This window comes from Lagenorhynchus albirostris, chromosome 19, assembly GCF_949774975.1.
Source record: "Lagenorhynchus albirostris chromosome 19, mLagAlb1.1, whole genome shotgun sequence".
Classification (NCBI taxonomy): Eukaryota; Metazoa; Chordata; class Mammalia; order Artiodactyla; family Delphinidae; genus Lagenorhynchus; species Lagenorhynchus albirostris.
In genome coordinates, this window is record NC_083113.1 from 54085187 (window position 1) to 54110980 (window position 25794).

Below are 25794 nucleotides of genomic sequence, written 5' to 3' on the forward strand. Positions count from 1 at the left end.
CCGGTAAGAAAACCAGTCTATCACTTGAGAGTTATGCTTTATTTTTTAATTGCAAATGGCATCATTAGCTTGAACATCCTCACGAATCATCAGCTTTTTAGCTGTTTCCTAGACTTCGATCTCTCCTCAGAGACCACAACTTTACAAACACTGAATATATTTAAACACGCTCGTTACAGACTCTGAGGACACACCACAAAGGCATTCCAGAAAGGTCAGTCGCATCAGCACCCTCTAAACAGAATACCCTGAGGAAGAAAACCCTCATAAGGAATGCATAATAACAATATTGATAAAAATAATGGCTTAGGGCTTCCCTGGTGGTGCAGTGGTTGAGCGCCCTCCTGCCGATGCGGGGGACGCAGGTTCGTGCCCCGGTCCGGGAGGATCCCACATGCCGCAGAGTGGCTGGGCCCGTGAGCCGTGGCCGCTGAGCCTGCTCGTCCGGAGCCTGTGCTCCGCAACGGGAGAGGTCACGGCAGTGAGAGGCCCGCGTACACCAAAAAAAAAAAAAAAAAAATGGCTTAAGCGTGTTGAGTGGCACTTTATATGCCTTGTCTAATTTAACCCTCAAAAGAATCCTGCAAGGCAAGAGAAAGGTCTATTTGTGTCAACATCAACATTACCATGTGGTCACACAGGCATAACACCCTTATGTCACAAAGGACAAAAGGTAATTCCCAAAACGCACGCCGTGAACAGCAAATACCTCCTCTGTGATGGCCACCATCTCCTCAGAGGCTTGGGCTGTAGGGATGTAGCCCAGTTGGTATTTTTCACACATTTTCAAGCCTGTTAGCATCCTGCCGTTCCCGTATCAGTGTGTGTTTTAGCCCGCGTGAAGCAGATACCGAGTGTACGGAATGGAAGTAAGTACATTTTTGGCTTCTGAGAAATTCAAGCAAGACATTTCCCATCTACGCAAGTTTAGCTCTATGGCTCCAGAGTGACTTGTACTGTACTGATCGAAAGAAGGACCCAAGGAACCAAATCTCAAACTTATCTTTTTTTTAAAACATCTTTATTGGAGTATAATTGCTTTACAATGGTGTGTTAGTTTCTGCTTTATAAGAAAGTGAATCAGTTATACATATACATATATCCCCATATCTCTTCCCTCTTTCCCTTCTATTTCTCCCTTCATGATTTGTGCAAGGAGGTAGGAAATGAAGACTTAATCCAAGAATCTATTCTTAAGCAGCGATTTGGAGATCCAAAATCTGACACCAGGTCTATCTGTCTGTCTATCTATCTGTCTGTCTATCTATTTTTCAAACCTGTGTGGTTTTTTTTTCTATCAATTTATTTATTTATTTTTGCTGCGTTGGGTCTTCGTTGCTGTGCGCAGGCTTTCTCTAGTTGCGGCGAGCGGGGGCTGCTCTTTGTTGCAGTGTGCAGGCTTCTCACTGTGGTGGCTTCTCTTGATGCGGAGCACGGGCTCTAGGCGCATGGGCTTCAGTAGTTGTGGCACGCGGGCTCAGCAGTTGTGGCTCGAGGGCTCTAGAGCGCAGGCTCAGTAGTTGTGGCGCACGGGCTTAGTTGCTCCGCGGCATGTGGGATATTCCTGGACCAGGGCTTGAACCCATGTCCCCTGCATTGGCAGGCGGATTCTTTACCACTGTGCCACCAAGTCCAAAACCTGTGTTTCTTGAAAACCATCTCAGCAAGTGTGATCAGCTCCTTATTTCTAGCTCCTCCTTCACACTGACAGAATCACAGAAGGCGGCAGCCATGCGAGAACCGCTATAACCAAGAGTACGACCAACAGCCCATCCCAAACAAGACACTCAGAGTCACGACTTCCAGGACTTCTGCCATGACCATGGGCTTTAAACCATTCTACTACTTCCTGGAGGTCAAATGGCTGAGCCTCATAACCTAGCTCCTTCTTGGCTTTCTCTAGGCTAAAGTAATGTGTGACGCCGGTTTTGTAAACTTCGGTGCGGGTGAGGAAGGGCTGGAAGTTGTACAGTCGACCCAGAATGAAGTGGGCCGTCTCGGTTAGGAAAGCAAAGTAGTAGATGAGAGTCAAGGGCAGGCGGATGGATGGGAACTTGTAGCCCAGGCCCTCAACCAAAGGCCGGAAGAACTCAAAGTTGTTCACAGGTCTGCCATCTGAGATGAAGTAGGGCTGCCCAGAGGCAATGTGGCCCTTGTCAGCTTTCAGGGCCACTGAAGCCAGAATGTGAGCCTGCACCAAGTTATCCACATGGACAAATTCAACCAGACTCTTGGGGTCTCCGTACACAAACTTGAACAGGCCCTTCTCAATGTAGCTTACTATCCTGGGGAGGTGCCTCTGTTCTCCAGGCCCATAGATGCCAGCCGGCCTCAGAGCACAGGTTCTCAAGACCCCATCACTCCTTTCCAGGGCTGTACCATTGGCCTCCAGCACCTTCTTCTCTGCAACAGATTTGGTCCGAGAGTAGTGATCAGGATGGAGGTGAAGAGGTAGGTAAGGCAGAGATTCATCTCCATTTCTGATAACTTGACCTCCGAAGATGACATTGAAGGTGCTCGTATAAACTAACCTTGGCACCCCTCGCCTCCTGCAAGCTTGGAGGATGTTGTCTGTGCCCCCCACGTTCACTTCTTCAATCAGGTTTCGATTCAGTTGCTCGCGCCCTGACATACCGTAAGAGGCAATATGGAACACACAAGTGACGTCCACATCCTGGAAGGCTTTCTCTATGTCAGAGAGGTGGCGGATGTCTCCGTGGATAAACTTGATTCCTTCTGGAATGGTTTGAGCAGGGCTGCTGATGTCAAACAGAATCACACGGACTCCCTTCTGGTTCAGAGCACAGCCTAGGCTGAAACAAGCAAGAGTAAAAGTTAGATCAAATCACTCTTAAGCTGTGCCTAGGAGAAGTGTGTAAAATAATTTCCCCAGTTTTCTTGGCTTATCCTGAGCTCCTCACTTTACATGTTCACTGGTACAAGTCTTACTTATGCAAATATTCAAAAATGAGAATCTTCACATTCACTTAAATTAAAATGAGAGAGGCTTTATCTTCAAAGACGGTGATGTCTACATGTTACATTCCCCCACCCCCCATTCTAGGACCCACCATCTATTCTTCAGAATATTTATGAATGATAAGGTAATTGTGAAAAAACAGCGATTATGTTAAATTGTTTTCAGTGGTGTGCATATCTCCCCTCCCGCATTCAATGGCTTTATAAAGAATTTTTCTTAAAGCAGCATGTACCTGTAGTTCTCCATTTCAGTATCTGAGCCATGGGCAACACGGTTCATTCCTGGTTTAACACTATATAAACAAGTAAAAGTCTACACTGCATTAGTGTGAGCTGAAAACTATACTTTTCCCAGCAACTACCAATAAAATAATTCCATGGACATATTTTGCAGATGCACTGACCGGAAGCCAAAATAGCCACCTCCTCCCGTAACGAGGACTGTTTCCTTCAGAGAGTTTTGGGAATCCATATATGGCAGTCAAGGATAACTGGACCTGTAAGAAAGTAGTACGCATCACTGTTACTGATCCAGACGCAAATGTGATTGTCCCTCATTTGGGGTTAACAAAAACAAAAAGGCAATACGCTCGAGTAGAAAGAAAAGCTAAGACCTGGGTTCCCACCATGGTTTTGTGACATTAACCAACTCCTCCCCACACCCCTCCTTTCTCTTCTTGGGCTTCACATTTCTACCTGTGAATCATGGGAACAGTAATATCTGCCCTGACTGCCTGGCAAGGTCAATGTGAAGGTTAAATAAGATAATGTACATGGGAGTGCTTTGAAAACCACAAAGCACTCTCCAAATGTAAGGCATTTATTCTGAATCCTCGGAAAATTAGAGCCTTTTGGGAAAGAAGTCGTTCACATTTGGTAGGGAGAGGCATTTTCCCCACACACCAGAAAAAAATCCAGGACAGAACTTTAAAGCAATTTCCAACATCTTTGTTTTTAAACAGCACACTACAGCACAGTTTAATACTGGTGTTTTGGGACTTCCCTTGTGGTGCCATGGTTAAGAATCCTCCTGCCAATGCAGGGGACATGGGTTCAAGTCCTGGCCTGGGAAGATCGCACATGCCACGGAGCAACTAAGCCCGTGCGCCACAACTACTGAGCCCGTGTGCCACAACAACTGAGCCCGTGAGCCACAACTACTGAGCCTACGAGCCACAACTACTGAAGCCCGTGCACCTAGAGCCCGTGCTCTGCAACAAGAGAAGCCACTGCAATGAGAAGCCCGCGCACCGCAAGAGTAGCCCCCGCTTGCCGCAACTAGAGAAAGCCTGCGTGCAGCAACGAAGACCCAATGCAGCCAAAAATAAATAAATAAATAAATAAATTTATTTATTTTTTAAAAATACTGGTGTTTTATTAACCCTATATGCAAAAAAAAAAAAAGGTGGGGGGGGACAAAAACATCCTTTGTGTAGCAAACCATGTTCCCCCACCCAGGAAATCTTCTAAGTACAGCATGTGCTCAATACCTATGGGGATCTTGCTTCTCCCTCCCTCCGCTTCTATGCTAAAATAATAATTATTTTTATATTTTTATTATTTTCTCAAGGCTCCAAGAGCCCTTTCTCTCAAAAACAAGACAGAACAAGCAAAAACTGGGCCACTCAACTCTTTCCACTTAAGAAGAAATGGAACAGGAGGCATGCGGGTCCTCAAATGTGTTGGGAATACACACACACACACACACACACTCACTCAAGTCACTGGAGACACTCAGCGGTGCGGTTAGACAGGGAGACTGCAAGCAACCAAGAGCCCTATCACTTGGACAAGCTCATCCCTCTGTGACAGTTGCTGCATCTAAAAAGCGGAGCTAATGATAAGCTCACAGGCTTATGGAGACCGAATGGGACAGTGTATGAAAAATGCCTGACATAGTGCAGGTGCTCCACGGATGTCACTTCTTGAATTTCCTTTTCTTCAGGCTCTAGAGTCTGGGGATTTGATTTTTCTCTTACATTCCCACATACCATGATTAGGTCTCTCAAAAGCACAGGGTTACAAAAAGTTTGTTGGGTTCTTCTGGAAAACTCTACTAAGGAGATGTGAGTGCCAGGAAAGCCAATCAGATCATTCATGCAGAAATCAGTTGGTGTGAGAGCTGAAGACAAGATTCAGCAAGTGACTGTCTCAGTGGCTTGAGGGTATGCAGAAGACTGAGAAATATTAGGAAAACTGAGCAAAATGATGTGGAGGATGGCTGATGGAGTCCCAAGGTTTGACAAAGCAATTGCCGCTGCCACTGTGCTTACAAGAAAATCCGTAAAGAATGAACATCCCGGCATCCCTTTAATATACCCAACAGTGACCTTATGTTTCTATTATTTTCGGAGTGCAGAACACTCCCACTTGGATTTGGAGTAGGCATAAAACTTGCTGTAGTCAATTCTATCATTTAACGTAATCACGTGACTTTGTTAACAGCTGCTGCTTCCAAACACAAAAGATGTCAGTCACTGACATTTCAACCCAGACTTCTTACTGTCACCATCACGACCTGGTGGCAACCTCCTTCTCTGACTTCAGCTCACTCTTCCACCACTGGTACTCTACCCTCCAGCCACCTGAACTTTTCCCCTTTTTTGAAGATGCCAAGCTCATCTGTGCCCTGAGGTCTGCACACACTTCTTCTTCTTCTTTTTTTTTTTTTTTGCGGTACGCGGGCCTCTCACTGCTGTGGCCTCTCCCGTTGTGGAGCACAGGCTCCGGACGCGCAGGCTCAGCGGCCATGGCTCACGGGCCCAGCCGTTCCGCGGCATGTGGGACCTTCCCGGACCGGGGCACGAACCCGTGTCCCCTGCATCGGCAGGCGGACTCTCAACCACTAAGCCACCAGGGAAGTCCCTACACACACTTCTTGCTTCACCTCTGGTGAACCACCTCTGCACCAGATCTTCGCCTGGCTGCATCCTTCTCAATATTTAGGTCTGCTCAAGGGCCACTTACTCAACGCAAAGAGGTGTTTCTGATCACCCCTTCTCGAAGAGCTCTCCCTTATCTAAACGCTGCTCTGTTTTCTCCATCACACATTTCACTATCTAAATTTATTTGTTTCCTTTTTGACTACCGATCTCCTTCCAACAGAACGTAGGTGCCATGAGAACCGAGACCTTCAGCCTTTCTCACTGGCGTGTTCCCACCAGAACCTCAGAGACAGTAGATACTCACAAGTATCTGTTGCTTATGGATGATTTTGAACACTGTGAAATAATACATGCAATTTAGTAAAATAATGATGGGCACAAATTATGCAGGGCACTGCAGTGTCTAAGAGTCGTTATTATGTATGCCAATCAGTGTTGCCATTTTAATTTAACATCTCTTAAAAATAAAAGTTCTGGCATGAAAATGACATAAAGCAAAATGAGACAGAATTCCTGCATTCTGGAGCTTATGCTGGAGGAGAGAAGCTTCTACAAATACCTAAAGTACATGGCAAAAAGAAGAAACCAAGATTACTGCAATGTTTGTATAAACCAGGTGCCGTGGGGGCACCGAGATCAAAGGGAGATGGGATAAGTTGATTCTGAAGGGCAGGTCCGAGAAGACCTCACTGAAGAGTAAGCACTAGAGCGGACCGGGGACAACGGGAGGACGGAGGCAGGCTGAGGCTAGGCAGAGGGCTACTACAGGCTGAGGGGGCAAAACACATGAACAGAAGAGCAACAGGGTGGGCTTGTGTTGGGCAACCGATACGGGGCGTGCAAACTGAAGCCAAAGTGTGTGGCTGGTGATTTAGGGCGGAAAGATGGCTGGAGTCGGCTTGGAGACAGCTTGGCATCCCCTTTGGGGGAGCCTGAACTCTATTCTATAGACCAGGGGTTCCCAACCCCTGGACTGCCCACCAGTACCGGTCCATGGCCTGTTAGGAACCGGGCCGCACTGCAGGAGGTGACCGGCGGGTGGGAGGGCGAAGCTTCATCTGCAGTTCCCCGTTGCTCGCGTTACTGCCTGAACCATCGCCCCCGCCCCCGGCCCCCAGTCCGTGGAAGAATGGTCTTCCACGAAACCGGTCCCTGGTGCCAAAAAGGTTGAGGACCGCTGCTCTAGACAACAGAGGGTCTTTGTACGTTTACGTAACATCGTGCTCACTTTGGTCCTTGTGAAAGATTAAGCTTTCCCTGGAGGAGGAAAGAGTCTAGGCAAGGGCCGATGAGGGTGAAATGCCAGGGTGCTCAACTGAAATTAGGATGAGGTGGCGGCAACAGGCGGGGCCCGGGTGAAGTGTGAGGAAGGTGATGTCATTAACCGAAACAGCCCACACGGGTTTTAAAAGTGCTGTTTGGTTAACAGGGTTTTCATTAAGAGGATGCCAGATAAAAAAGGTTAACATATTCTTAGCATCTCCACAAGAATTCCTCTGTAAGGAAATCAGAAAATGGACAAGGCCTCAAAGGGTCCAGTTAAAAATTTTCCAACAGAAATTCTTCCTAATCTTTCATTGTCCTTTGTTTTTTAAAACTGCACATTCCAGTCCAGTCATAAGACCACAGGTCAGTCATGGCTCATGTGCACATTAATCACGCCAGGAATGTACAAGTTCAAATTATCAATGCTTCAGGGTACCTGTCAGGCCTATTCATGCTACTCCTCATTACCTTCCAACTCGTCCAGAATGATCTGGGGCAAGAACTGGTGTAACTGACCTGATCTGCAGGGTCAGACGCGTGGTGACGAGTAAGGAAAACGTAATCATTTCACAAGATAAACAGCAATGAAAGAAGCCTGCAACCTTCGCAGATGACCAGCCATTAACAAACGGTATCACCCAGAGGCCACCTCCTCCTTTCCTGGTTCCCTGCGTCAACGAGCACAGAAAAATCGCTGCAAACACATTTTGCAGGCAACCAAAAGAAATTCCCACGAACACTAAGCCAGCGGGGAGAAAGAGAGTGTACACACTTTTCTCTCAATCAGCTGCCTGATTTTTCATATTTCATGGCTTCTGTTTTATTAGTTTCCACCTGATTCCTTCTAGGGCTGGGTACTCAGACCAGTGTTTATAATCTCAGTTTCTTTAAGGCTCTTCCAAAACGTGGCTTTGTTCAGTAGTTGCTTCCCTCTGGGTGGGGGGGAGGGTCACATGTGATCTGAGCCATCATTTTAGCAGATACAGGTTAAGGTTAAGTACACGATCCAAAAAAAGGAATCTTAATTACAAACAAGAAAAAATGAAATTTAAAATCTGCCTGACCCCTTGATAATACTAAGATAGAACGAGGGCAATAAAATTGACATCTCACAGGGAAATTATGAGAAGAAATTCATAAAAATCACTGGGAGTACTTTAGATTTACAAAGACCTAATTAACTGCGAAGGATCAGTAATAAGAACCTTAACTTATGCACACAGTTCCTTCATCTCCAGGGTTCAACAGGATGATGCCACTAACTCTCTGGTATTATAATGCAATATACAAACCTAGATGCCACCAGAGTACAGAACAGAGAGAATTGAAGATGGCTTTCATAAAAACAAAAATTTACTGTATTTACTTTAAGGGAGATAAAAATATCTCCAGGTAGTTTAACCCTTTGATGGTGTGTTTTAAATTACTGCCCAAGTACTGACCAGAGGCAAAAGGTAACTGTGTTCTTACTGTATTGAGACCAGGAAAGTATATTGAGACTAGAGGGCTTAGAAATGGTGCTGTTGAAATTCCATATGTGACCTGAAAGTTATTTGTGTTCAATACAAAGCAGTCAAGGCCATAAAGATGAAGAAGTTAGAAACAATAAGGAGAGTCACCCTGATACAGGTAAAAGGATGTGAGGTGCAAAACCTAACAGGCCAAACGCATTTGGGAAGAAAACTAAGGGCACAGCATTAAGTGGAAAGTTGATATACTCATGACAAACAGTGGTATTTGCACACACAGTTTTGAATACAACTGACGGTCGGCAGGGAAGCTAATTCTCATCACCTTATCTTCTCATCCAGCTACCCACTCAAACTCCTTTTGCCTAGATATTTGTTGCACAAAATATCCTTGCAGTTATTCATGATGCTTATGATAAAAGTAATTACATAATTTTATAATCGGTATTGCCCACCTGCTTCCCAAACTACCACATAAACTCCATACAGGCCTAGGCCACTTCCCCAGGAATGTCTGCAGGAACGAGGAGTATTTGGTGGATCACACACCCGGTAAATCCAAATGCAGGGAATGCTCTGCAAACTTTTCAAATGCCCTTTTCTACTGTACCTGCAAGTACTACACTTGTGCTTCCTCCCCTCTAGGTCAGCATGCCTGCCACTTCAACATATCAAAGTACTGTCATCTGGCATTTATTAAGCACTGACTGTGTGCCAGGCATCATGCTAGGCCTTCTCCACAAATCATTTCCCTTGACGCTCCTAACAACCCTCTGAGGCGAGTACTAATTGCTTAATCCCATTTACTGCAGCTAGTAGATGGGGGAGCAGGGAGCTGTACCTACTGGAACCCAGGTGCGTCTGACTCCACAGCTTACGCCTCAACCACAACAAGCACTCGGGGCTGTGCAGAGTCCCTGACCTGAAGCAGCCAAGTCAGTGCTGACCAGAGTCCTGTAGGGGCTTTAACAGCTAACATATTCTGCAACCTGATAGGAGTCCTTCCAATTTCCAGCGGGGAGGCAGGAGGCGCCCCATCCCCTCCCATGAGGTAGAGTTTGGAGGCAGGGTTAAGCTTCCGAGGTTAGATATCAGAAAATCTGGGTCCTAGACTTGGTTCTCCCACCAATTCCCTGTGTGACCCTGGCAAAGTCACTGAACCTCTCTGATCCTGTTTCCTCCTTGCTAAAATGAAAATAACAACTATGGCTATATTTATTAGTTATTATGGGCTAGGTGCTTTAAGGTTTACCACTGAAGCCTCAGGACAATCTTCTGAGGTAGTTATTATCCTCAGCTTTTCAGATATGAGGAAAAGGCTTAGAGGTTAAGAACCTTGCCTACGCATAAATATATCCAAAGTAAATGAAATCACTATCTGGAAAAGGTACCTGCACCCCCATATTCATTGCAGCATTATTCACAATTGCTAAGTCACAGAAACAACCTAAGTGCCCATTAATGGATGAATGGATAAAGGAAATGTGGTGTGCGTGTGTGTGTGTATATATATATATATACACACACAATGAAATATTATTCAGCCATTGGAAAGGGAAGGAAATCCTACCATTAGTGACAACACAAATGGACCTTGAGGGCACTGTGCTAAGTGAAATAAGTCAAAGACAAACACTGCATGATATCATTTATACAAAGAACCTTAAAAAAGCTGAACTCTAGAAACAGAGCAGCCAGGGGCTTCGGGATGGGGGAAATGAGGAAATGTTGGTCAAAGGGTCTAAGAATTAAGTTCTGGGGATCTAACATACAGCATGGGGACCATATTTAATGATACTGTATTACATGCTTGAAAGTTGCTAAAGGAGTACATCTTTAAAGTTTTCACCATACACACAAAAAAACTGTAATTCTGTGAGGTGATGGAGATGTTAACTAACCTTATTGTGGTTATTATTTCACGATATATAGGCGTAACAAGTCATCACACTGTACACCTTAAAATTACACAATGTTATACGTCAATTATATCCTAGTAAAGTTGGAAAAAAATCTTTTAAAAACAAACAAACAAACTGGTCCACAAATTATGCAGGTGTCAGTGGCTGAGCTGGACCTAGGACTTGAAGCCAGGTCTGTAGGAGTCCCCAGCTGGCTTGGGACAATGCAGTGTTGTGCACTTCCCACGTTCATAATTTCTGTCACACCTGGTATCTCTGGTACTATGTCTTCCCTATTGTGTTTCATTTAAAACTACTTATCTTTTAACAATAAATACGTTCATTTTAAATGGTAACCTTACATGGCCACTTAAATGGAAAACCAGAATCATTTGTCATCAAGAGAAGGTAATCTTTACCCCCAAAGTGCGATGAAAATTAAAAATGTGAATCAAGTCTAGCTCGATACAGATGCTTGTTGAAAGCTCTGAGCTTGGGGCCCAGATATCTTTAAAAAAAAAAAAAAAGAAAGAAAACGAGGCTTCCTTGGTGGCGCAGTGGTTGAGAGTCCGCCTGCCGATGCAGAAGACACGGGTTCGTGCCCCGGTCCGGGAGGATCCCACATGCCGCGGAGCGGCTGGGGCCGTGAGCCACGGCCGCTGAGCCTGCGCGTCCGGAGCCTGTGCTCCGCAACAGCAGGGGCCACAACAGTGAGAGGCCCGCGTACCGCAAAAAAAAAAAAAAAGAAAGAAAACGAGAAAAAGAAGCTAGCCTGTGCTTGAGACCTTCGCGACATTCTAGAAAGCCACGCTGAGGCCCACTCCTTGGAATTCGAGAGAAGTAAAAAGGGGAGGACTTCGGTCATCATCACTCACGACCGCGCCCCGTACCAGAAGCCAGTGGGCTCGTCCCACCTGGGCTGCCACCCGGCGCAGGTACGGGCTGGGTCGCCCTCCGCGGGCCCCGACGCCCGTACGAGCCTGAGCGCCCCCGCCAGCCGAGCCCAGGTCCCCGCGGAGGAGCGGCCCCCCCTCCCCAGGCCCACTCACAGTAGCAGAAAACGACAGCGACGCCGGGTCTGCTCGAGAACTTGCAAGCCAAGCCTATCGCGATCGCCACCGCCCGCGCTCGGCGCCGGAGCCGTCACACCGGCCACCTGGCTCCACTTCCGGGCCTCTCTAGGAAGCGCGGAGGTCTTGGCATCTCTATGATGTGCAGGTTGCTCGTCCACCGTCACCAATGCATCATGCTCACTACATGAGTCTCCCCGACGTGTCCAACCCATGTGTTCCAGCTTCGCGGGAGCCCTTTCAGGGCACATCTACTGCTGTAACTACCTCCAATTTCTGCCTTTAGACTTGCACCTCCGTCTTTGTGCACCCCCAACGCTGAGCACAGGCAGTGCCTGATAAATAGGAGGGGCTCAGCTCAATCAGTTATTGCTTGTATGGATGAATGGATGGGTGGATGGATGAGGCTCTCCAGACTCCTGAATATTCACTCTGCATGTATCTTTTAAAATCTCTATCTCTGAGTTTCCATGTTTTCCCTATTTTTGCAGTTCCATTTCTGATCACTGAGCAGGCAGTGATGCTAAGACTAACCTTTGCTGCTGAAGGAAACAAAGACTTAAAAACCATGTAGAAAGGCATCCACCTTCAGAGGTCTCCCGGAGAGGCCAATATTTTGTCTCCTCGTCAGGAGTCTGGTTCTATGGAAAGTTGCAGGCGCTGTGTACACACACACACACACACACACACATGAATTGACCCCTGGCTGGGAAGGATTTCATTTTGGTGGCTCAAAGGATGGGAGTTTGACTTCATACGCTTCTCTTGCCACATGCAGACTCAAAGAAGCTCATATGAAGTAAGTCATTTACTGCTAAATATTCACTGGGACCACAAAGTCACAAGGAAAACCTCAAGCCCTGGAACGTAAAAACTGATGAAGGCCATGTGAAGAAAGCTAAGTCCCCAGCATCGGCGTCTCTAATCTTTCCTCTCTGATCTTGTCTGTCTGTCTGTCTTGTCCTCAACTGGGGTTCAGCCATAAGTCTTAGGAGACTGAGATATGGTTGTACCAAGTAGTCCTAAGGAACAGCTTTTCTCTGGCTGCCCTGGATGTACAAAGATTAGAAGAGGAGAAGAGGAAGGCTAGTGAGGGGGCTAGGTGACCAGCAACATGCTCTTCAGACCAGTAGCCAAGGAAGAAAAGATTCCTCCAAGGATGCAGTATGTAAGACAGATTTCCTTTGGGGAATTTCAGGGTCCTCTAAGGGTTGCCCAGATTTACTGCATGTTGATGGCCCATAGGAAGAATTGTGGCAAATTTAAATGTTAATATTATTATGCCACCAAGGACTCTTTTAAAATCTAAGCACTTATGTTTTAAGGGAAAATTATAAACTTTATAATTACTTCCTTAGTTTCCACTGCAATTTAGTGAGCTGATTTTGTAAAGGTCTGAATAAGAACTCTAAGATAGAAATGACCAGAGAAGGAAACTGACCTCAGTATGAGTTTATATGTCAATGCTTTTTTAGTTTTTTTCCCTAATAATATATCCAGAAAGTGGATACATTTCAGAAACATCAGTTTACGGTTATAATTCCTCACAGATGGCCAACACTTTATACTTTACTATACCTATTAGCTCATCAGGTTCTCGCAGAAAGTGTATCCATTAAGGTTCTTTGGGTTTCAAGTAGTAGAGAATAGCTCTAGCTAATTTAAGTGAAAAAGGGCAACTTTTAGAATCTCAGAAAGAGTTTAACAATTTGTGTATTCATGGTAAACAGTTCTAGCTTTTGTAATAAATAAACCCTGAAATCTCAGTGATTTAATGAAAAAACGTTTATTTCTCACTCTCATCACAGTCCAATTAGCCTTCAGAGAAGGGGTGAGTGGCTCCCCTGCACACAATCACAAGGGACCCAGCCTTCTTTCATTTGTTACGCCGTTGTATTCAACATGTGGTCTCCAGGGTCACTGTAGAAAGGGAAGGCAGAGCTTGGCTTTCCCCAACACACCTGTTTAAAGTAGGTCTCCTGCAGCCCTTGAAATTCGCCAATCACTTCAAAGCACTTAGCTTATCTGAAATTATCTTGTATGTTACTAGAGTGAATGCTCTATGAGGACAGAGACCCACTTGATTGACTGGTATATCCCCACGGCTCATTATAGTATCTGGAACAGAGAGAATTTGAAAAGAACTGCCGAATGAACGAGGAAGTGAATGAATGTCCCAGCTCTGGCTGTCTCTGTTCAAAACCGGATTTGCAGGTGAGAACTTCTTTTGGCTGAGGTTGGGTCAGAAATCACCTCTACTGTAGTCAGCTTTGGCAAGGGGGTACAAGAACAACTATTAATAGCCCACCACTAAAAGCTGAGGCAGTTTCTAGAGAAGGAAAATCATTGTGAGGCTGGAAGGCACCCTAAACCTTGTTACCCCAAAGTGTGAAGCAGCAACATCAACATCACCTGGGAGCTTATTCAAAATGCAGATCTTGGGTCCCACTCCAAATGTAACAAGAATCCACAAAAGTCTTTCAAAATTTGGAAGTCCCCAGGGAATTTCTATGCACAGTAAAGATTGAGAGATACTGCTCTAAAAGGTGTTTATCACTACAACTCTCAGATATGCGTAAGAGATTCCTGACAGTAGTCTCATGCTACACCTGGAACCCAAGTGAGATTCAGCAACCTACCCAAGGTCAGAGATCTGGTAATTGGCAAAGCTGGGGTTAAAAGCCAAGGCTTCGGACTCCAAATCCCTCTCCACTCCATGCTCATGCTGCTCTATCTCCTGGATAAACCTATTTTCTTCCACTAATGAAAAAGATTCAAAAGGGAGAAATAAATAGGAAAAAAAAGAGTTACATTTAAATGGTGGTTAATGGTTTCAAGAATTGATGAAAAGGAAACAAGCATTTATCACTTGCAGGGCATTTCATACACTGTTTTTCCCCATTACATATTAAAGAACTCTCCAAGTAACAAAATGAATGTTTATATTTCATTTATTCAGCAATTAGGCATCTTAACCTTCTCTTATAAGTATTTACAGCACTTATTCAGAATTATCAAGCATCCTATTTGGGTCAATGGTTTTTCTTTCTCCTTCTCTGATTAAACTAAGAGTTTAAATAGTGCTAATTAAAACTACATGTTATTTTGAGCATCTTGGCCAAGGGTTCTCTGCTCAGGGCTCAGGTATTTGGAGCTTTCTTAGTAGGTCACAAAAGACCCCCGGAGATAGCAAAGCTTACCTCTGCCACTTTTGTTCTTTACTGTTTTCAGAGATTGAAGAATGTAGATACCAACCATGTTAATCAGGTCTATTTGGGTTGCAAATCACAGAAATCCATCCCAGTATAGGTAAATCAAAGGCAGAAATGATTGGCTCCTATAACTGGAAGCTCAAAAGTTGGATCTAGCTTCAGGGCCTCAAACATCATCAGAGTTCTATCTCCCCATCTCTCAGCTCCCCTTGTTACTGTTTGAGTGGTTCTCTTCCTAGGGCAACAAGATGGGATTTATTGGCAATCAAAGCCAACAACTTCCTTATCCTTGGATCCTTGAGAAAGACGATTTCTTCTGTTACATTTAGCAAAAGTCCCAGGGAAGACTGTGATTGGACAGTCATGGGTCATGTGATTATCTCTTAACCAAACACTGGAGATAATATATTTTGATTGACTGAAACTGGATTATCATCTGCCTTGAGATAGTATATTTGTTTCCTATGGCTACTGTAACAAATTACCACGAACTTGGTGACTTAAAACTGTACACATTTATTCTCTTACAGTTCTGGAGGCTGTAAATCTGAAATTAATTTCACTGGGCTAAAGTCAAGGTGTTGGCAGCTCTGACTCCTTCTGGAGGGTCTAGAGGAGAATTTGTTTCCTTGTCTTTTGCAGTTTACAGAGCCATATTCTTTGCATTCCTTGGCTCCTGGCACCTTCCTCCATCTTCAAAGTCAGGAACATAGGGCTTCAAATCTCTCTTTGCTCCCCTTGTTGTCACATGGCCTTCTCTCTCTTCTATAGTTTAGTCTTCCTTTGCCTCGCTCTTATAAAGATACTTATAATTACATTTAGGGTCCACCAAGAAAATCTAGGATAATCTCTCTGTCTCAAAATCCTTAACTCAAGCACACCTGCAAAGTCCCTTTTGCCATGGAAGGTAATATTCACAGGTTCCAGGGATTAGGACTTGGATATGTGTAGGAGCCTTTATTCTGCCTACCATAGATGGGAATCAGTCCCACCCAAGCACTGGACAGAGAAAGATTATTATAGAACATGTCAGACGTGGCTTTCTAAAGAGAAGGGATTCTTGGCATATAACCAAAGAACATACTACACCAACCAACAAAACCAAGGTGTGCTTTGTGGAAGACTGCTAGTTGTTACCCAAAATATACCTTTCCCTTCTTCTGTAATAATAGGGTTTTGTTAGCACACGATAATCCAGAATAAAGATGACATTTACCAGCCTCCCCTGAAGCTAGGTGTGTGCATGTGGCTAAGTTTTTGCCAATACAGTGTGAGTGGAAGTTATGTGTGCAATTTCTACATCACAAGCTTAAAAAAGAAATTGCTTGCCCTCTTTCTTCCCTTCTTGTGGACTGGAACTCAGCTTGGTCTGCAAAGAATATCTTTATTAAATGAGAGCATGTGTTGGGCACCTGCTGTGTTCTAAGCATCATGCCAAGCATGGGACAATACAGTGAGAGGTAAGACAATCCTAGGAATGACAACCACAGCAGTTAGGTTTATCATTCAGCTGCCCATTCCCCACTGCTGTGCAATAAGCCGGTTATACAAGACGCCCATCCCCACAATGACTAGGGATTGTCCTCCAGGAGACATCTGCTCCAGACCTGCTTCTTTTGAATTCCTTTCAGGAAATGAAGAACAAACCCCATCAATATTTCCTTCTTGTATATGGGGAGTCCTCTTAGGAGGGGGTGATGTATCCCAGAATAGGCTTTGCAAGGAATTCTGGCGATTGGATTGTGAGAGAAAACCACCATGTCCTAGTTTGAGCTTCCCCAGAAGCAGACCTTGAGGCAAGGATTCAAATGCAAATAGTTTATTTGGAAACTGATCCCAGGAAATACCAGTACGTATTTTGGGGGTGATGAAATGTGGTGATGGTTGCATAACTCTGGGAATACTAAAAACCACTGATTTGTATACTTTAAATGGGTGAATTGTATGATTTGTGGATTATAGCTCAATAAAACTGTTACTTAAAAAAGATTACAACTATAATAATGCCAGTTTCATAATTTCAACGTTGTTTGAGTGGGAGAGGACAGGATGGCCTGTTACCCCAGATATGCCCATGAAAGTGTGTCATGGGTGGCAAAATCAATACATGTAAAAGTTTAGGAGCCATTGCCGTAGAAAAATAAACATAATTCTCTTGCTCCACCATCTAGATAGGATGGCTTTTCCACTGGGACGTTCCTGTCCCATCCTTTCTTCTTAGGGCAAGGAGAAAAAAGCACAAAGCAGGAGGGAAAGTGAGGTTTGAATAGTAAGGGGTTTTCATTTAGCTGCATTGAAAACCGAGGGTCGACATGTATTAATTTTCATGATCAAATTACTTCATTTTGTCTCTCCTCCAACCGTGAGGGTAATTTTGTGCCAGGATTATTTTAGTCATTTTAATTATGCATGCATCAATATTTAGTGAGTGTTTACCTAACCCACAGCACACCCGAATGTTTTCCTCCCTCAGAGACCATGGCAGTACAATATAATGTAACTACGTGGTGCACAGTACAGAGATGAAGTTCCTTTTACTTCTCCATCTTTGTTTGTAAGGAACATTCAGGTGGCGTTTCTTGAAAATCAACATATGTACTATTCAGATGCATCCGTAAAACCAAAGGCGGTGTTGTGAATGCTATGAGTTCACTACATGATACTAAATGTAATTCTTGCACAGATGTTTCATTAGGGATTCAGTTATGTAAGACAAATTAAAATTTACCATTTGTTTAGATTTTCCTTCTTTGCAAAGAACCTTCCCTCCCTTGTTGTCATGCATTGTCACAGACGATATTGCTTATCCTAAACTTTTCCTATAGAATCCCTTCTCCTTTAACTATTTATGTTCTTCTCTGTTCTTCTCTGTCTCCTCCCCCTCCCCTCCTCCTCCTTCATCCTTTCCTCTCCATTTTCTTTCTTTGGCTCCTTTGTATTTTCTTCCCAGCTCCTAATTGTGTAAAACCTAAGACTGAACCTTGAGCCTTTTATTCTTTTATGTTTACATCCTTCACTTAAAGGAACATTGCATTTCTCTTCGTCTCAACTCTGAACCCCAAGCTGATGAATCCCAAATACATAAGAATTTGGCACTAGGATGTATTTATGGGGGTGGTCCATTTATCTTCACCTGATATCCAGAAGTGGATCGCTTATCTCCAGCAATAGCTGTTATTGGCCGTACCGTTTTTTTCTTTTTTTTTGGCCGCGCCATGCAGCATGCGGGATCTTAGCTCTCCAACCAGGGGTCGAACTTGTACCCCTTCAGTGGAAGCACAGAGTCTAAACCACTGGACCACCAGGGAAGTCCTGGGCCGTACCATTTTCATACCTCCCTTCTTCTCCTTCATTCGCATATTAGTTTAATTTTGCCTCGCAAAGTCTCTTGGACTCATTCTGTCTTTCCATTCCTTCTGCTTCCACTGTGTTTTCCTGATGGTTTCCTAACCAGAGGAACACCCCAGAGTGTCAGCAAGTTAATCTTGGTGGTCTGCAAGGTTTGATCATCTCTTAGACAATCCATCCTGAAGCCGGACCACAGAGTTGCCTTCTTTCTCTATTCTTCCACTACCAGGGTCGAAAGACACCTGGCCCCTGCACCATTCCCCAAAGTCCTGTGGAACAAGATAAAGCTGAGAGAGAGCCTTAGGTAAGAGAGTAGGATGAAATGGGGCAACACAGGGGAGGGTGTTGGGGACCAAAGGCACAACATGGACCACAGGGTGTTGAGAATGTGGAAGGAGAGAGAAAATACCAGGGGAAAGGCTTCCTGCCTATTAGTGGGATATCACTGTGGAATGGCTGTTATTCTTCCATTCAGAAGAATCTTGTTTAACTAGGTGTCCTCACAATTGGGTAAATCAAAATAGTGTTCATTTCAACACAAATGCAATCTTGTGAACACAATATTTTTGATAAAATAACCTTATCATGTGTCTTAAACATATTTTAAAGCAACTCTGGAATTCAAGATTTACCTCATTCAATTTAGAAAATATTCATCATATAGTTGGCAAAGCCATTCCACATTGTGCAGTCAATTAGGCAGATCAAAGTATTTGAATTCTTTTTGAGTTGTATGCCCCAAATTATATTTAATGATCACGTTAGAAAAAATGACTTCACATTTCAGTTTGAATGAACATAACAACATTCTCATGACAACTGTTTCATTTTTGGCAGATAGATAGATAGACAGACTGTAGCCTTTGTTGTTGCCATGAGTTTGTTACTTAGGTTGAGGGGGAAGGCTGTGGGGGCAGGATGCCTTGAGCAGAAGACCTTGAAGAAGGAATCAGAGAAGGTGAGAGAATTAAGCAAGTAGACAAGAGTATTCCAGGCAGAGGGAAGAGCTGGAGGGAGACTCCAAGGCAGAAGGTCCTGCCCGTGTGTTTGAGGAGCGGCAAGGAGGACCTTGTGACTAGGATGGAATGAATAACAGGATAGAAGTCATAGATCGAGAGCAACAGGGGCCAGATTATCTAGCCTTGGAGGCACTTGAGGATTTTGGCTTTTACTCTGGGTGAGATGGGGAGACCTTGCCAGGTTTTTAGCAGATGAGTGATGCGATAGCACTAAGGTTATGAAAGGATTTCTCCAGTGCTGGGTTGAGAATAGACTGGAGGGAGACAAGGGTGGAATCAGAGGGACCCACTGGGAGGCTGTTGCTGTCATCCAGGCAGGAGGTGATGGTAGCCTGGACCAGATTAGTAGCAGTGGAGTCGTCAGGTAGTGGATATGTTCTGAAGGTAGAACCAGCAAGATTTCTTGATGGATTAGTTGGGGGTTGAGTCCAAGATCAGAGTCAAGGGGAGTCCAGTGCTTGTATGCTGTGCTACTAGAAGGATGACCTTGCCTTCACTGAGATGGGGAAGGATGCAGGTGAAGCAAGATTGGAACATGTAAATTGGGGCATTAGAGTGAGCTGTGAGCTGAGAAATCTGCAGGATAGAAGAAGAAGTTAAAGTCCATGGGATAATAAGGGAAGGAGGAAGGGGAGGGGGTTAAAAAGACAGTGAGAGAAGCACAAAGAAGCATCTATGAGGTCGGTGACACTCCACAGTGCTGATGGTGGGAGGACATGTAGGCCCTTGTTAAAGCTCCCGGTACTATTACGTGCACTTCGGTGATTGTGTTAGTTTCCTAGGATTGCCATAACAAATTACCACAAACTTGGTGGCTTAACCAACGGAAATTTGTTCTGACAGTTCAGAAGACTAGAAGTCCAAAGTCAAGGTGTCGGCAGGGCCATCCTCCTTCTGAAGGCTCTAAGATACTTCCTTGTCTCTCCCAGCTTCTGGTGGCTCCAGGTGTTCCTTGGTTGTGGCACCATAATTCCAACTTCTCCCTCCATCTTCACGGGGTCTTCACCCCGTCTCCCTCTGTTCACGGGAATTAGGGTCCGTCCTAATCCAAGATGATCTTATCTAGAGAGCCTTATGTTAATTACATCTGCAAAGATCCCTTCTCCCCCAGATAGTGTCACCTTCACAAGTTCATGGATTTAGGACCTGCACATATCCTAGTGGGGCCACTGTATGCAACTACAGTGATGCTCCTGCATCCCCTCCATCCCTCCCACCTGAACTTCCAAGCCTCTAAAAGTAGGAGGAACTTCAATAAAGTTGACTTTACTGCTTTAAGTTTTGTTTTACAAATGAAAAAGAGAGGTTGGGTTTCACACTGAGCTCAGAATGGTAGTGAGAAGCAGTGACTTACAAGAAGCAGAAGGAGCTGTGAGAAGGTAGATCCCTAGGATCTTGAAGAAATCTTAGTAAGGCTTTGACACCCCCAGGCTGTGGGATTGGGAATTTGAGCCAGTCTTACCTGGATCCCAGAGTTTAGGAAGTTCCTACTGATATCTGGGTTATGAGGACATAAAATATGATCATATTATATATTCTACTTTATAATCTGCTCTCCTTGCTCAAAAAATATTGTAAAAGTTTTCTCCAGTCATTAAATATTCTCCAACAACATGATTTTTAATGGCTGCATAGCAGTCCATCATATGAAAGTACTGTGATTTATACAACAAATCCTTTATGGTAAGCCATTTAGGATGTTTCTGTGTTTAACATATGAAAAATAACACTGAAATGAACAACTTTCTCTATAAATCATTGTGTACATCTTTGATTATTTTCAAATGGTCTCATTTTAAATAACCACGAACAATTTTGTGATAGCAATTTCTGCTCATTGTTTTCATCATGAACTAAAACTTTTCCTTCAGGCAAAAAAAAAAAAAATGGAAAAGAAGTTCCTGGAACATCTGTCTTATGGTATAATTTACTTTTGGTATTCAGCTGTGCTCCCAAATTTTGAAATGCCTTCTTTCTAATAGATTCATCCTAGATTTAATCTCCCTTCTGGAGATACAGATGCCAGCACGTTTCTTTCTGTGGACCTTCAGCCTGGGAGCCATGGCCGCAGGAGAGAAGCCACGTCAAACTGTGCATTGGTTGCCTGCAGCTCCTATTTCTCAATTTGTAAGTCCCAAGAAGGGATGGAAACTGACAGAATTATACTGCTGGAGTTTTTGTTGAGGCTGAAAAGATTCCTGTGATAATGGCTGCCATGGAAAATGCTGATATGCCAGGCCGTTTACATAGATTATCTTTATAACCAATACGAGGTACAAATTATTATCCCACCAATGGTGAACAGCCTGCAGCTCAGAGAAGAGAGGGCAGTTCATACAGTCAAGTAAGTAGCAGAGTTGGATTTCTACCCAAGATTTATCTTACTCAGATCCACCATGTTGTATGTTAGAGGGACTCCCACGTTTTTGAATTTTGAACACTGGTAAGATTTCAGATCAAAATCTGGGAGACACGCAGTTTCACCAACTTTTAATTTTGCCAAGTAAGGGCATCAAAACAGAAACAACAACCAAACTGTGATATCCTATCACCACCATTTCATACACGAAAAGATAGTTTAATGCCAAAAAGAGAGGAAGGCTATACTCTCCAAAGATAATCCTTTAAACTAAATGAATTCAATCGTATGCAGACTCAATACACTGTCCGTACTGATGACCTTCATGTCGCCATGGATCAGTGAAAGGCGAGTGCTATCTCTAGACCCCATTCAAGAACTGCTTTCAGAGGTTCTGTTGTCATCACTGCCTCGATGGATTGGTTTCTCTGCCTTGGCTGACCAACATGGAAGGGGACGCATGGCCTCCCTTCTGCTGCAGGAAGGAGCTGGCAAAGCATTCAGCCTAGTGAGAGTGGGGCATTCATGTCATAACCATCCCCCACTTTCAGGGGAGAATTCTTACACTCCAGTCCTTTCCAAGAGTGAGGAAAGGAAGTGGAGACCAGGGTGTAGACTAATTTCAAGACATTTAAGAGGGAGAATAAGAAGAGAGAGAGAGGGCTTCCCTGGTGGCGCAGTGGTTGAGAGTCCGCCTGCCGACGCAGGGGACATGGGTTCGTGCCCTGGTCCGGGAAAATCCCACATGCCGCGGAACGGCTGGGCCCGTGAGCCATGGCCACTGAGCCTGCGCGTCCGGAGCTTGTGCTCCACAACGGGAGAGGCCACAACAGTGAGAGGCCCGCGTACCGCAAAAAAAAAAAAAGAAGAGAGAGAGAGAAATATTTGGATACATGGGCAGAAATATTTGGGGGCTGATTCCTTAATGTATTCATAAGAAGTAGAGCTATGTGGATGGAGAACCCCTGTCAGTCTCCAGGTGGATAAATCAAAACAGAACTCATGGATCTTTAAAGCTGGCCCTTTACTAATATGGTTGTTCTGATATACAATGTACAGGAGGGAAGGACCATGGATCACGAGCCCAGCTTTCCACTCCTTTGCTCACACTGGGTCCCTCAAGGACTACGAGGGGTCTTGGCACTGAATGGACACTAGGTAAGTAATTGATGAACCATGAAATAAGCAAAAACCAGTTATTACGTCAATCTCTTACTGTTTAATTTTAGTAGCTCACTCCACCCCATCCACCCTCATTGCTTCATTATTGGATTTATGGTCATAAGTGGCTAATAAAGGCAAAGTTGGCTTGTGGATGGTCTCCACGGTTGGAAATGTCAGCAAAAAGGTCACGAAAATGAAGGTCAGGATGGTCTCCTGACTCAGGAGTAAGGTTGGCGTTCCTGAAGTCAGCCGTTATTGAATGATCACCTTGAACCTGACATCGTACTAACCGCTTAACTGGCCGTGAGCTCACATGATCCTGCTAAGAACACAGTGAGGGAAATACTATTAATATTATCTCCAGTTTACAGACTGCAGAGACCACGGAGGTGCTTAGTGGCTGGGCTAGAGAGCTGTAATGGAACAAGGATGGAAGCCACATCAGCCTTGCACACACACAGCGCAGGCACACATATATACACTCACACACAGACGCACCCCCACCCACACACATACACACTCCCACAAATACCCACACACCCACACAAATGTGAACATACACATAATCGCACACCTACACATATATGCACACACATACCCGCAGACACATATACACAGTCATATATATTCACAACTACACACATATAGTCATATAGACACACGCACACGCACACACACCCACACCCACATACACACACGGCCCTGGTTATATACCAAATTCTGACGCTCATTGTATGACTCTAGTTGAATGTTATCCCCTCTCTGTTCCTCAGGTTCCTCACTGCAAGTTTAGATTAAATCAGAGATCATCTGGTCATGTGTCCAGGAGCCCTTGGGTCCTGTGGCGGTGCCTTGGGGCTGCCTCAGGGGTGAGAGAAAAGCCCGGCAGGACAGCTGCCGGTACCTCACCTCGGCTTCAACCAGGACAGCTAAACTTTCCTTTGTTTCACCCGTTGCTATTCCACTTAATTATTTCATTAGCACAAAAGTACTGGAAGCAAGCAGGGTAGAGTCCCGGGGAGAGGATCAGCCTGAGAAAATGCTCCAGGCCAGGCAGGGCCAAGGGGTTTCACTGAGCAGCAATGGTAAGCAATTAATGCTCGGGTCGTCCTCGTGCAGCCCCCTAGTGGCCATCTCCCACCCTGCAGCTTCCAGGGAAAGTCTGTCAGACAGGAGAGCCTTGTCCTACTGACGCCGCAGGAGATTGTGTGAAAGGGTATTGAACAGAAGTGCAGCCTGTCTCAACTCACCCTTATGCTGCGGACAAACACGGTGATCATTCTGCCGTGTGAAGAGAAGGCTCTGGGCTCAGAGTCCCACGCAGCCGCCTGAAGGGAATCACTGGGGTCCAAGGGAACTGAATTGCTGGTAGGAGCCAGACCCGGACCTGGACCTGCTGGTGGCAGGAAATGCTTTATGAGAAATGTAACTCCCCCCAAATCCTCAGGGATAATGTCGAGTTCTGTATGAGGCATTAGGACTCCAGCCTTATGAGAGAGAAGGAAGGTCCCAGAAAGCCAAAGACTTCGGAATATTCAGGTTTTATATCTATGTGTACCTAAAGCCAAAATTACCATCAGGTTGGCAGAGGAATGTTTAAATCTTTTTTTTAAATCGAGATTACAAACCTACTTGGCAGGAGGAGGACTACTTTGTAATACGTGCTTACACATACTTATTGAACTTAAAGGGTGTGTGTCTGTGATCCTGTGCGTGCGTTTGTACTTGGCTTTTCCATTTTGGTGCTTGTTGTTTATTACCCCTTGCTGTGGTCAGTGCTAAGAGTCAAGAAGGGGATGGGCCCCCAAACAAGAGCAGAGATAAAAGTATTGGGATTTCACATGCTGCTTCCTATCCACAGAATCCATAACTTGTTCCCTACGTCTCTTGAGCATGAAATTCTGTCGTCTTAAGAACAAGACCTTTTCCATTCTTACCCCTCACATTTTGGTTCCCAAGTGGCAATCCATTGCCTGCTGCCAGTTTGGTGACAAAGTTTTTCTTTTCTGGGGTGATACCTGGAAAAGGAGGACAACATAGAAAGTTTCTTATAAAGTTAAAATTAATCAGTATGAGACCACATTTTATTCTGAGACTGTGTCCATCTTTTCAGTTTTAAAATATCTTTTCTTGTGTAGACTGTCGGTAGTTGATTTCTTAATGCATTTTCATTTGGCAAAGCTAAATATTTGTGACTCCATGTGCATCTGTCTCATTTTGAAAATAGTTTACTGGTCTGTGAAGTGAAAAATTTGGGAACTACTGATCTAGGCAATTTTTTTATTAAGTTGCAGTTCAATTATTTAGTTACAGTCCCAGGAAAATTATCAGCCAGAATCACAGCAAAGATTTTCTAAGAAAATTACACAGGAAGAGTTTTGTAGCCTACAAACTAAAAATATAAAATGTTACTACACTTAAAGATAGGATACCTTCCTCTGTGAAGCTGAGATCCAGATTTGGATTTTACCTACAAACAACCATGATGCAATGGGCATAGTCATAGATTAAAATTTTTTCTTCCAGTTTTATTGAGATATAATTGACATACAGCACTATATAAGTTTAAGGTACACAGCATAATGATTTGACTTACAGAAAGAGAAAGACAAATACCATATGATATCACTTCTATGTGGAATCTAAAATATGACACAAATGAACCTATCTATGAAACAGAAACAGACTCATGGACATAGAGAACAGACTTGTGGTGAGGGGGCTGGGGGAGGGATGGAGTAGGAGGTTGGGGTGAGCAGATGTGAGCTTTTATATACAGAATGGATAAACAACAAGGTCCTACTGTACAGCACAGATAACTATATTCAATATCCTATGATAAACCATACTGGAAAAGAATATAAAAAAAGAGTATACATATATATATATATATATATAAAACTGAATCACTTTGCTGTACAGCAGAATTTAACACATTGTAAATCAACTATACTTCAATAAAAAATAATAAATTGACTTACATACCTCATGAAATGATTATCACAATAAGTTTAGTGACCATCCATCATCTTGTATAGATCAAAATTAAAGAAACAGAAAAGAATTTTTTGTGTGTGATGAGAACTATTAGGACTTAGTCTCTTAACAATCTTCACATATAA

General features: G+C 44.1%; 1 protein-coding gene across 2 annotated transcripts; it reads right to left on the bottom strand.

Annotated features, from left to right (window-relative positions):
- Window positions 1-1015: 1015 nt before the first annotated feature.
- Window positions 1016-24631, bottom strand: SDR42E1 (short chain dehydrogenase/reductase family 42E, member 1). 2 transcript variants are annotated; one of them, XM_060130402.1, is made up of 5 exons: window positions 24617-24631; window positions 23923-24065; window positions 14210-14330; window positions 3384-3476; window positions 1016-2813 (listed from the first exon to the last, which is right to left on the bottom strand). In XM_060130402.1, exons 4-5 carry the CDS (start codon window positions 3449-3451, stop codon window positions 1700-1702), a joined length of 1182 nt encoding a protein of 393 aa, XP_059986385.1. In that variant the 5' UTR covers window positions 3452-3476; window positions 14210-14330; window positions 23923-24065; window positions 24617-24631; the 3' UTR covers window positions 1016-1699. The 2 variants fall into 2 exon arrangements, with proteins under 2 accessions (XP_059986385.1, XP_059986384.1); XM_060130401.1 differs by lacking the exons at window positions 14210-14330; window positions 23923-24065; window positions 24617-24631 and adding an exon at window positions 11550-11671.
- Between the last annotated feature and the right edge of the window lie 1163 nt (window positions 24632-25794).

Bases quoted from the DNA above. Each gene is read 5' to 3' on its own strand.
- SDR42E1 (XM_060130402.1), bottom strand. From the start codon at position 3,451: ATGGATTCCCAAAACTCTCTGAAGGAAACAGTCCTCGTTACGGGAGGA. The intron at 2,814-3,383 runs GTCAGTGCATCT...TGCTTGTTTCAG, and splicing joins GGTGGCTATTTTGGCTTCCG to CCTAGGCTGTGCTCTGAACC.